This window comes from Taudactylus pleione, unplaced genomic scaffold (assembly GCF_031769625.1).
Source record: "Taudactylus pleione unplaced genomic scaffold, aTauple2 ptg001408l, whole genome shotgun sequence".
NCBI classification, from domain to species: domain Eukaryota; kingdom Metazoa; phylum Chordata; class Amphibia; order Anura; family Myobatrachidae; genus Taudactylus; species Taudactylus pleione.
The window spans coordinates 3075121-3088983 of NW_028285808.1; the positions used below are offsets into that span (position 1 = coordinate 3075121).

Consider the following 13863-nt stretch of genomic DNA (forward strand, 5'->3'; position numbering starts at 1 on the left):
AGTATAAAACCCCTTCAGTAGTTGTACCTGGAAGTGACGTGAGTGAGGGCGGAAGTTGAGGTTTTTGCCCACACTTTCCAGGAAAATTAGAAATTCGGCCCCTTGCGGGTTTGCTTTATTCGCCCTCTATGCCCACTTGGCTGGTAGGGAATGACATTGGACACTGGCTGATGACATCATCGTACACAAACGGAAGGGGATCTATCTCATTCCGTGCAAATATGGTGAGCGTTTCCGGGTTGTAACGGGTAGCTAGCCAGAAGCGAGCATGGCACACGTGACCATGTATAGATGGCGAATCAGCGACTCCGTAGGGCTGGTGCAATCTTCAATTGTGCGTCTTGACACGCACAGCGACTGATTGGCTCCGCAGCCGGTGGGCGTCCTACAGGGGCGCCGAGAGGGGGGAGGAGTGGGCACTAATTACACGGGCTGCAGAGGGTACTGGGAGGCTTCTGCTGCAGAGCATCTTTCTCTGACTGCTGTGCACTCCCTCCCCCAGATATGCACCTGGCTGAGGGGTGCTCGGCGCCGGTTCACATCACATATATATTTTATCTTGTAGGGGGTGTGACCACGCCTCCATTATTTGTCCACGCCCCTAGTACCTGGTCCCGTCTCTCTACGGCCCTACTGCGTCCACCCAGACCATCTATAGTTTGTTGCATGTATTAGTCTTTTCTTTATTTCCCTTAAGTGCACTATCATGAAATAAAGTATGTTACATTTCATATTTTAAATATTGGGTAGTGTTTCATCCACAGTGTCCCCATAAGAGCCTGACACAGCAGTCAGGCTCACTTGAAGGCATTTGATCCATTGACTTCGCTCAGGCTCATTAGGCTATAGACGGCAATATCCGCTAATTAGCGACAAAGCGGTAACCATTGCCTGAGACACAAAAGCTTCACAATGTATGGCTATTTATTCCAGCAATCAAACAATATAATAAGTAAATAAGCAAACAAATTACTAATATATAATATAACACATAAAATGATCATGATCATTTTAAGCAAATGCTTCCTGGGATGCAGGCCTGGCTGGGAGTAGTAGTGTTGGCAGATACAAAGGCAGGTACAGGTAGCTTGTGCAGGGCTCTAGGGTGTTATGGATGAAAACATGCACAGGAAAGAGGTGATGTAAACTCATAACAACCAATCAGATACTTGCTATCATTTTCCAGTGCAATTTAGAAGATAAAAACAGCTATCTGGTTGCTAAGGGTTACAGTAACTTTTTTTTTGCGTGTACAACAGTTTTATCTGAATAAAGGCAAAGCTAAGTAAATAAATAGGCAATTTTTATTCCATTGTTTTGCTACAATTTTATTATGTATAAATCAATTGCACTGCAAATGTTCCTTTATTAATACAAACTGATCTAAGGTTGTCTCGCAAATTGTCCATTTATACATTACCTACATCATTCCTCATTCATATATGTGACAAAAAGATTGCAAGAAAAACAAAATAACCAGAAGCTAAAAAAAATACAGAACCCCATGTAAATAAACCATTTTATCAAGTGCTGGTTGCCGGAATGCATATTTGAATAGACAATCAGTTGGACTGTGCTGGATGATCTCACCAGCGTTACAAATATGTGAGCAAGACATATATGCCAGGACTGCATTCTGACTGCAATATTCCGGCCATGGAGTATTATCATTATTACGCCTGCAGAAGACCTATATAGATGCCTGATCATATCTGGTGCACAGTCTGGAATACATATCAGAGCACAAAGAATAAGAGGAATATTTGGTCCCAATTGTAAAGCAAAATGGAGTATGTTAGCACTACATAAATAAATATTATTATTATTATTAATATAATAATACAAATAATTGGATTCATTGCTAGAGGAAAGTGAGCAGGTGACACATGACAGCAGTGTAATTCTTTGCAGAAATGCATACACATTGCACATATCACTCTTAATTACCAATAAAATAAAATGAACAAAGGCCCTTATACAACTGGGAAGGTCGGTCACAGGGACTAGGAAGACAATGCCTCAAATTAGAATTCAGACTGAAGCTATTGTGGGAGGCAGATACAGTATGTTAGGCCAGCTGAATAAAGGGCTACATTATAACTGCTCTATCAGATAATATAATTAATCATAAAATGGAAATTTGAATACTGATCATTTTCTTTAGCAAATTCGGTTTTTAGACATTTCTTAAGTTAGACTAGAAAGTGATGTAAACTTTAAAGACATGAATCCTATGGGAATGCTTCTGATGAGCAGATTTCACATCTCGCATACAATAATCATTTCTACCCCACTACTGATAACATGCTTGTGTATTTAAGATTCAACATTAATAACATGTGTCCGATGGGTGGTGGAAAAACAACCAAATGGGCTATTAAAACCCACCTAGCCACCTGGATGTGTCTTTTGTCTGTCAGACCATGTGTAATAATAATTAGATGCACAGAATACCTGCATGTGACCCCCTCTGCCCTGTACATGCCCCCTCCACCACCATCAATCATTATAACATACCTTGTCTGGGGGTGGGAACTGCAGCTGGTTGACATCCAGAGGGGTCATCAGGGGGATGGTATCAAATCCATCTTCGCAAATAGGGGGCTTTGTCCCCTTCTCGCTAAAATTATTGCCCAGTTTCACCATCCTGCCGGACTACTGAATGCCCCTGCAAAGTATAAAACCATCCAAACCTTAATAAAAGCAGCTGCCTCCTAGCACCAGAGATATATCTCTATTATATATGCTGTATAATCAATCTCAGCAGTAAGAACCCCCAGATGTTGAACAAAGGGAGTCAGACCAGGCAGCTCTGAGCCCCTCCTGCTCACACATATTATGGGAGAATAATAAGATACAGCTCTCTCCCTGTCCCCCATCAGGAAATGATGCACGCTGCTTCTGTTTAATAATTCACAGCCTATTTATCATTGGGACTGATGGTCCCTTCCAACAGATAAAGCATATTTCCTATTGACTAAATGCTGAGCATTGCTGACTTGCACCAGTACAGGAGCCCATCATGGTAAAGGGATGGTGACTTACCAGGGATGCTGTGATCCTAATACCTGCTCTGATTCTTCCCCAGGAAAGCAGGGAGGGGAATGGCAGCTCGGGGGGCTCTCTGCACTCTCTCAGGAGCTGGGTCTTTGTGTCAGGTCTGTGCAGGGGTAGGTGAGAAGGAAGCAGGGTGCTGGGATCCACACTCACTGATGATGGGGGAATTTGCATGGACCCATGGGTTTACAGATTAGAGGTTGCTGCTGCTGCTGCTGCTGAATCCAACACAAAGAAACACCCGGGTGCCACCACCAACTCCTCCCCTCCTCCTCCCGTCCCTCCCTGGCTGTAACTGGTGCAAAACCAGCATCCACCCATCATCCCAGCAGCTTCCCACCACATACACCTTAGCTTGTGCCCAGGTTATACCTGGGGTGTCAGCTCTTCTGATCAGTCGCTCTTACCTCTTTCAGGGCTGCAGGGGACGATGTGATTGCCCTGGTTATTGCTATGCTGTCATTCTGCAATGAATAGGTGCCTGTGATTTGCAGATAGAGGGGGATTCATGTATAAATCTCTGTCACCCATTCCGTACAGCTCTGGTAATGTGCTTATTATATTGTGCAATTATACATGAACTAATCATGGCAGGAAAATAAAAAGTCACTATTGCAACAGCACTATGAGCCTACCAAGGACAATGTCACATGCATTACATGGATGTACAAATGGACAGGTGCACATTTGGGGAGGTAGTCTCAGGGTAATGGGGTGTAAAGAAGGAATTATAATCACATCTACAGTTTATTTCAGGCTGTACCTCATAGTTTTATATATTTTCCTCAACCTCATTAACAATGTCACTGTCAGGCTGCAGATTACAAGAAAAACCATTTACACCTGTCATGTAAGAAGTATAACCTGTGTGATGTCACTATCAGTGTAACTGTGGTACAGGAACAGGACAGGGTTTCAGGGCTCAGTGTAGTACAGGAACAGGACAGGATTTCAGGGCTCAGTGTAGTACAGGAACAGGACAGGATTTCAGGGCTCAGTGTAGTATAGGAACTGCAGAATTTTAACACTCAGTGTAGTACAGGAACAGGGCAGGATTTCTCGGCTCCCTGTAGTATAGGAACAGCGCAGAATTTTAACTCTCAATGTAGTACAGGAACAGGGCAGGATTTCAGGGCACAGTGTAGTATAGGAACAGCGCAGAATTTTAACACTCAATGTAGTACAGGAACAGGGTAGGATTTTGGGGCTGGGTATAATACATGAACAGGACAGGATTTCAGCGCTCAGTGTAGTACAGGAACAGGGTAAGATTTCAGGGCTCAGTTAGGAACAGGGCAGGATTTCAGGGTGCAGTGTCGAACAGGACAGAATTTCAGGGCTCAGTTTAGTACAGGAACAGGGCAGGATTTCAGGGCTCACTAGAACAGGAACAGGGAAGAATTTTCAGGACACTATGTAGTACAGAAACAGGGCAGGATTTCAGGGCTCAGTGTAGCACAGAAAAGGGTAAGATTTCAGGGCTCAGTGGAGCACAGGAAAGGGTAAGATTTCAGGGCTCTGTGGGCATGATTTCAGATTAGTACGGGAACAGGGCAGTATTTCAGAGCTAAGTATAGTGCAGGAACAGGACACGATTTCATGGCTCAAGAGCCATGCTAAGTGTAGTGCAGGAACAGGTCAGGATTTCAGGGCTCAGTGTAGTTCAGGAGCAGGGCAGGAGTTCAGGGATTAGTAAAGTACAGGAACAGGGCAGGATTTCCAAGTTCAGTGTAATACAGGAACATGGCAGGATTTGAGAGCTCAGTAATCAGTGTAGTACAGGAACAGTGCAGGATTTCAGGACTGAGTGGTTACTGTTGTACAGGAACAGGACAGGATTTCAGTACTCAGTGTAGTACAGGAATAGGTCAGGATTTCAGGGCTCAGTGTTGTACTGAACAGGACAGGATTTCAACGCTCAGTGTAGTACAGGAACAGGGCAGGATTTCAGTACTCAGTGTAGTATAGGAAGAGGTCAGGATTTCAGGGCTCAGTGTAGTACAGGAACAGGGCAAGATTTCAAGGTTCAGTGTAGTACAGGAACAAGGCAGGATTTCAGGGCTCATTGGTCAGTGTAGTACAGGATCAGGGCAGGATATCAGGGTTCATTGTAGCACAGGACAACATTTTTTGTTTCAGTGTAATAGAGGAAGAGGGCAGGATTTCATGGCTCAGTGGCCAGTGTAGTACAGGAATAGGGCAGGATTTGAGGGCTCAGTGGACAGTGTAGTACAGGAACAGGACAGGATTTCAGCACTCAGTGTAGTACAGGAATAAGGAAGGATTTCAATGCTCAGTGTAGTACAGGAACAGGGCAGGATTTCAATGCTCAGTGTAGCACAGGAACAGGGCAAGATTACATGGCTCAGTGTAGTACAGGAACAGGGCAGGATTTCAGGGCTCAGTATAGTACAGGTCGAAAGCAGATTTCAAGGCTCAGTGCAAATATGCTACAAATGTAGATGAAATGACAAAGCAACAATTACTGACACTGAGAGCTGTCACCCCATCCATTGTCAGGCAACAATATCCCATGGGGACATTGTTGTAGCAACAAATCCCAATTGTACCAACAAACAATGTTTTGCGACTTCACACAGATTTACGCTGGTTAGGTGGTGAGAAACCCAAGTGACATGTTCTAGACACATAAATAAATATATGTTTATATAACCATTTATTTTGCACATTCAAATAACAGACATTTGACTATTTACTGAATACGTAACATAACAATGTAATAAATATCATATGAAAGTTGTAGCATTCAATCATTTATGTACACCAGCGCTGTAAATGCAGTAGGCCTGCAGTAATATTGTCTGACGATAATAGGAAGGGTGTCACAGTCTATGAAACTGGCCTTATATAGTTTATAAAATGGAGGTTAAATAAATGTCACATTCTATAATTCTATATAAGTCAACTCCACTTTCTGCTTCCTCCAACTTGATAGCATTGTTATGTTATTTGGGCGTATAGCCAGCAGCCATTGTGCATTGATGGCCCCCTTGCTTGGCATTATTAGAACCAAGTCAATTGATGGGTGAAATGAAAAGTGGGCACAGATAGACATCTACAGTACTAACAATGGTTTGCCACCGATGGCTGTCGGTGGTGCCATTTATGGTGGTGGGCCAATGTTTCTCCACCATTGATGGCAAAGATTCGGCAATTTTTTCTTTGGCGTACATCAAACAATGCTTGGCCCAACCCCTCTTCCTGATTGGCCCTTCACCTTCACATGACTTACAGTAATGATGCCCATCAATGGTTTTTCCTGCCATCAATGTGAAGACACCCATTGGAGCCCAAATACATTCCACATTTGGCCATCCCATGGACCCAGTAGAAATAAAAGACTTATTGATAATTACAAAAAAATATTAATTGGGTGGGTGGAGCTATACGTTTTCCACAGTCCAATAATTCCTATTTAGAAATTCTACCAGATAGGCTATGATGGGCTCTGGGGGCACCAGGACATATTATCTACACATCAGAGGCAGACAGACTTACAGCTGTCCGTCACAAAAAATATAATGGTCAGTAAAAATCAGGCGCCACCATTAACTACAGTAATGTATACAATGTACAGCAATGACCAGGCTCATGGATATGATTAAGCAGCCTGAGGCATCTGTGTCAGACAGCAGGTATAGGAAGAGGGGAGTGGGGGGACTATATGTAGGCAATTAACTAAAGTAATGATATAATAAAATGCAATAAACCTGCTGCAAAAGACTAAGGGGCGTATTTATTATTAATGGCGGTGTGTTCCCGATATCAAAGATCCCTTATCGCTGCAATTCGTGACAATAAGGAATCTTTTTTCACAGGAATGAATGATTCCTGCAACACAAGGACAGGGGCTCAGAAAAACTGGGGATAAGAGATATCTGCTGCAGTCACACGTACATACATTCAGGGGATACTTACCATTTTCTCGCACTTATTTTTGGGGGTATGATGTGACTGATAAATAGGCCCCATAAATGAGCTATCTCTGCTTTATTGTTAGGTGTAATGATGTTACAATAAAGTGACAATATAACAGAATGCATGCTGCTCATACTAGTGTAGATACACCACACGCCCATAGTGGTTTATGGGGTCTATTTGCTAAGCAGTGTTAGGAGACAGAGTGAAAAGTGATAAGAAAGTGATAAGGTGCCAGCCAATCAGCTCCCAACTGTCATCTCACAGGCTGTGTTTGAAAAATGACAGTTGGGAGCTGATTGGCTGGCACCTTATCACTTTCTTAGGACTTTTCACTCTGGGCCTGATTCACAAGTGGGTCGATGGTGGCCCAGTGCGCATGCGCACGACGGAGCCGGCTCCGTCGTGCGTATGCGCGAGACCCAGATAGCGACGGGCAAACCTTCGCTCCGGGTCTCGTACCAAAGGGGGCGTGCTGTCGATGTTGAGTGACAGCACGCCCCCTTGGTGGGTGGGCCGGGGGCGTGGCAGCCCAGACAGAGACGTTCCCATGGGAACGCCTACCGTCTGGGGCCGGCCCCACTGACATCACAAGTGATGTCAGTGGGAGTGCTTTCGGCTCTGTTTGAGCCGAAAGCACTCTTGGGCTTGCGGCAACGAGACCCTACCACAAGGGTCTCGTAGACCCCTTAATGAGGTAAGAGAAGGCCCCATTTCATGTGCTGCCTGAGGCTGTGTTATTCTGTGGCTACCTCTGCTAGCAACCTACAGTATACCAAAACATACAGAGAATGAAACTCTAGAGAGCAGGGCTCCTGAGCTATACTGGTACAGAAGCAGCGCTTTGTCACATTGCTACACTGCACCTGTTAGGTCACACTTCCATCTAATGTGCCAAAATACATTTCCTCACATGTCCCCTGCAGTCAGTCAGAGATCAATAGGAGCAGGATGATGGCTTCACCCTCCTTATAGACTCTCAGTCTCAGCACGCCAGGGGTTAAATCTACATCACACCAGCAACGTGAACCACTGGAAACCTGTCGGAGCTACTTGTGCATTCTGGTGGTGTAGCAGAAACGTCAAACCAATGTGTACGCTCCCTCCCCCCTCTGTCATCCTTTCACCAACATACTGCCCTAATGGAAGACAGAGGGGGAGATGTATCAAACCTTGGAGACAGATTTAAGGGAGTTTTATCAAATCTTGGATAGAGATAAAGAGTCAACCAATCAGCTTCTAATTGTCATTTTACAGGCTGTGCTTGAAAAATGTCAGTTAGGAGCTGATTGGTAGGTACTTTATTGCTGGGTACACACAGCACGATGCAGTGGCGTTAACTACCGTAGGTGCAGTGGGTGCGGCTACTATGGGGCCCGGCTTGGCCGCCTCCTCCCAACATCAGTCAGTGAGGAGAGATGGAGCCGACCGGGAGAGGTGGTGTGCCGGCTGCCCTGCGCAGCGCAACCACGGAGGAGAGGGGAGTGAGGAGGGGAGGCCGTGGAGTGAGGATGGGGGGTCGGGGGACCTAGGTGGTTGCGCCCCTGGCATTTGTTATTCCAGGCTGCTTTAAGCAGCATAGCATCGTTCATTGCACCGCCCGTCCCATCTGCTGTGCAGCACAGCAGAAGGGACGATGTTATGAATGACCCGTGGGCACGCGCGATTGTGGGTACACGGTATGCAATCCGCATGATATATCGTTCCGTTCTGATATATTGTGCAATGGTCAGGAGAGTAGGTAAGTATGGCCAACCCTCTAACTACATATACAGGTCTATTATTTATTACCTATATTTATATAGCGCACATATATATTCCACAGTGCTTTACAGAGCATATCCAGTCATTCACTCCAGTCCCTGCCCCAGTGACCCTTGCAAACTATGGGCCTGATTCAGCAAGGATAGCTATTGCGATTACGCATGCAATCGCCTGATGCGTTCTGCGCACGCATCGCAGTGCGCATGCGTGAACACTCCACTGCGATCAGGACTGCAATTGCGGTGAATACGCAGACCCATTGCAGAGTGATTGACAGGAAGTAACAATTGGGGGGTGGCGATGGGGGGGGGCGAAACACAGGTGTGGAAGTGCGTTTGAATGCCGTTACCAGGGTGTGCATAAATTAGCCACTGCGATGCCATATATGCAACTTGGGCTTTCACTGCGTGCGCTGAGGTTAGTACCTCCTGAGTAAGGTCAGAGCTTGTGCAAGTGTGCGTGAGACCTCGACGTACGCAATGTTACCGATGGTTTGCAAAGTATTACGGATGTGTGTAAAGTACAGAGGACATCCTTATGTTAGGCTGCGTATGGCATAGCGATCGCAGAGATTAGTGGGACTGCATGCGTAATCGCAGCCGCGATTGCAATACCGATCCTAGCTGAATCAGACCCTTTCTTTACGATAGGGACACACACACACCACACATACACACACACGTGCGCACAGGTCAATGTTTTTGTCAGAAGCCGATTAACCTGCCAGTTTGTTTTTGCAAATTGGGAGCACCCAGAGGTAATCCACGCAAACATAGTAAGAACATACAAACTCTACACAGAGAAACCATGATCGGCAATTGACCTCATGCCCTCAGTGCTATGAGGCAGTAATGCTAACCACTGCACCATCCGTGCTGTCTGTCAAAGTGCAGTGAGGGAATATCTGTTTTTGCTGCAACTGACCATAAAATACAGGTGGAGTAGCCTTGCGATAACCAGCTGCCCAGCGATACAGGCTGGCAGCGGCAGGAGGAGTCTTAGGCTGGGTACACCCTAAGCGACAAGCCAATGCAACGCTTGATGGTGCTGATGAATGATATATTGGTCGGTCAGTACACACTGCATGATGCGGTGAACGACCGCCCGATATATCGTTCACTGACACCAATGACCTTGTCGGTGTCGGCAGCTGGGTCGCTCTATCGGCCGTGCATGAATGCCGATGGAACGACCCCGGTGAATGACCAGCGGGAGGATGCATAGTGGGTGCACACTAGACTATGTGCCCCGAATGTCGGCCCAATCCGCAGGATCTGACAACATATCATCTAGTGTGTACCCGGGTATACGTTTAGGATGCCGGCGGCCGCAATACCGACCGCCGGCTTCCCGACTCCTCAATCCCGGCTAGGGTTAAATGACAGGCATCTAAAATCTAGACGCCTGTCATTACCCCTATGCCGGGAGACCGGCACCCGGAATCCCGAGCGAAGGGATGCCGGGCGCCGCGAGTGGACAGTCGCGGGGGTGAGGGTTAGGTTTAGGGCTCCAGGGCGGGACTTAGAGTTAGGCACCCTACTGGGAGGGTTAGGGTTAGGCTAGGCGAAGGGGGGCTTAGAGTTAGGCACCCCCGGGGGCAGGTTAGGGATAGGCACCCCCCCGGGGGACTTAGGTTTAGGCAGCGGGGAAGGGGGGGGTGAGGCACTTGGGGGGGAGGTTAGGGTTAGGCACCCCTAAGGCAGGGTTAGGGTTAGGGGGGTAGGTTAGGTTAGTTAGTACTTAAAAGGGGACGATCAGGATTTCCAGCACTGTCGGGCTGCCGCTGCCGGGATCTCTTCCTCTGTCGGCCTCACGCTGCCGGGATTCGAACTGCCGGCCATGCGGCCGGCGGTATTACATACCGATTCCTGTACCCGGCTTTGCCACTTCACCATCCAGTGTTGATAGGTCTGCACATTCGTGACCCAGCTTTGTCGGTTCACACATGGGCTATGGTATGGGAAGCCTGGACTTGGGCTTCCAGTTCCGCTTATTTAGTAGATAGAAAATTAATACGCTACAATTTCAATTAGAAAAAAAAAATGCTTTATTTGGGCATATAACATTTTTTCCTGCTGATAGCCTGTGCTACCGGCGTCCTGAGAAGCTGCTAGTGAATTAAACTGCGTTTGTACTAGGGCTAAATAAAATCCAGGCCAGATAGCTGGTGGTAAGCCTTAGATAGATAGGAAGCAGCACTATCTCCGTCAAAAAAAAATAAAAAATTCCCTGGAGAAGCGGCTCTTCCTTTTAATAACTATACCCATCGAAGAGACACTCACTTAAACAAAAATGTCATTGGCATAACTGTGCTTAGCTGAGGATGATGATTATGCCAAGGTGTGGTATATTTTGCCAACATAAGAATGTCGATATGCTGGGCATGTTGACAATCGCCACATTGACATTCATCGTGTCGACATGATTAGTATCTCGACAAAACGTCCCTGGTGGTGTAGTGGTGACTTACCTGGTTCAGTGGATCCAGAGGTGATGCCCTAATGAGTTCTGGCAGACACAGCAGTGCTTCTGATAGTGAGTATCACTAACCGTAACTTCCTCTCATGTAGCCTAACCCTTACCTTCTCCCTAGTGTCTAACCCAAACCCTCCTCCCTCTGTCGTAGCCTAACCATAACCCTCCCCTCCTGTAGCCTAACCCTAGTCGTCCACTCCCATAGCCTAACCTCTCCTCCTATAGCCTAACCTTAACCTCTACTCTCGTAACCTAACCCTAACCTTCTTCCTAGTGTCTAACCCTAACTCTCCCCTCCCATAGCCTAACCCTAACCTCTCCTCTCGTAGCCTAACCCTAACCTTCTTCCTAGTGTCTAACCCTAACTCTCCCCTCCCATAGCCTAACCCTAACCTCTCCTCTCGTAACCTAACCCTAACCTTCTTCCTAGTGTCTAACCCTAACTCTCCGCTCCTGTAGCCTAACCCTAGTCGTCCACTCCCATAGCCTAACCTCCCCTCCCATAGCCTAACCCTAACCTCTCCTCTCATAGCCTAACCCTAACCTTCTCCCTAGTGTCTAACCCTAACTCTCCCCTCCCATAGCCTAGCCCTAACCTCTCCTCTCATAGCCTAGCCCTAACCTCCCTAGTGTCTAACCCTAAAGGTACGTACACACTAGATGATATTTTACACAATTCGCCTGATTTCGACGCATCGGAAGACAAATCTTGTAAAATATGTCCAAATCGCAATTGTCCACTCACGATCACTATGCCGATACATGTACCTGCTTGCCTTCAGCAGGCAAGATTTGCTAATTTCGTACACGATTTTGTGCAGATCATTTGTGTGTTTCCACTGACGGTCTATCGTCCATTCCGCATCACTTGACTGACATATCCCAGTACACGCCAAGTCTCCATTTTGTGCAGCATCGTGCCTTGGAAGGAGACGGACGCGATTCCAGCAGCTGGCACACCTGATCGCGCATAACTTATTATTTCGGTGAGTATAATGATAGATTGGTGCTCAGCAGCACTATGTATGCAAACCCTGTCCACCAATGTGTAAATGCATGACCCACCCACTGACCACCAATGTGTAAATGCATGACCCACCCACTGTCCACCTATGTGTTTATTAATGCATGACCCACCCACTGACCACCAGTGTGTAAATGTATGACCCACCCATTGCCCACCAATGTGTAAATGCATGACCCACTGTCCACCTATGTGTATAATGCATGACCCACCCACTGTCCACCTATGTGTTTATTAATGCATGACCCACCCACTGTCCACCTATGTGTTTATTAATGCATGACCCACCCACTGACCACCAATGTGTAAATGCATGACCCACCCATTGCCCACTAATGTGTAAATGAATGACCCACTGTCCACCAATGTGTATAATGCATGACCCACCCACTGTCCACCTATGTGTTTATTAATGCATGACCCACCCACTGACCACCAATGTGTAAATGCATGACCCACCCATTGCCCACCAATGTGTAAATGCATGACCCACCCACTGACCACCAATGTGTAAATGAATGACCCACTGTCCACCAATGTGTATAATGCATGACCCACCCACTGACCACCAATGTGTAAATGCATGACCCACCCATTGCCCACCAATGTGTAAATGAATGACCCACTGTCCACCAATGTGTATAATGCATGACCCACCCACTGACCACCAATGTGTAAATGCATGACCCACCCATTGCCCACCAATGTGTAAATGAATGACCCACTGTCCACCTATGTGTATAATGCATGACCCACCCACTGTCCACCTATGTGTTTATTAATGCATGACCCACCCACTGACCACCTATGTGTATAATGCATGACCCACCCACTATCCACCTATGTGTATTAAATGCATGACCCACCCACTATCCACCTATGTGTATTAAATGCATGACCCACCCACTATCCACCTATGTGTATTAAATGCATGACCCACCCACTGTCCACCTATGTGCATTAAATGCATGACCCACCCACTATCCACCTAACGTATGTGTATTAAATGCATGACCCACCCACTATCCACCTAAAGTATGTGTATTAAATGCATGAACCACTGTCCACCATTCCGTGCCTAGCCATATTGTGCATATATTATATATATTTAATTTATAATATGAATATAATAAAATAATTCAATGACTCTAAAAACTTTATTGAAAAATGCAAGAACAAAAAATTTACATTAAAACACCATAGCATTAACAACATAACTAAAAACAACATTAAAAATACTATAACTATAATCAACAACACATGGCAACATTAAAAATAAAAACAACATTAAAAACAACAAAACATATCAACATTATAAACACTAAAGCTGCATACACACACGATTTTTTGAACGATTATCGTTAAACGATATCGTTTAATGATAATCGTTTGAAAAAATCATTAACTTTCTGAGTCAAACGATGAACGATTATCGTTCATGCACGTTCACGTTTGTCGTTTGTAGTTTGTAGTTCAGTCAGACTTGTCAACTCAACTATTTTTATTAAAGGAATATGCAAAAATCGTTTGTAGTTCAAAAAAATCGTTCATTACACTTTAAAAAATCTGACAGATAATCTGATACATAATCTGACAAAAAATCG

General features: G+C 45.7%; 1 protein-coding gene across 1 annotated transcript in view; it reads right to left on the reverse strand.

Moving 5' to 3' along the window:
• NSG1 (neuronal vesicle trafficking associated 1) overlaps positions 1-3275 on the reverse strand; it is a 67948-nt gene extending 64673 nt beyond the window's left edge. Inside the window, exons 1-2 of the mRNA XM_088463566.1 lie at positions 3046-3275; positions 2518-2668 (exon numbers count right to left, since the gene is read on the reverse strand). Of these exons, the coding sequence (XP_088319692.1) occupies positions 2518-2646 (129 nt within the window). The 5' untranslated portion in view covers positions 2647-2668; positions 3046-3275. The remainder of the gene's footprint in view (positions 1-2517; positions 2669-3045) is intronic.
• Positions 3276-13863: the final 10588 nt, after the last annotated feature.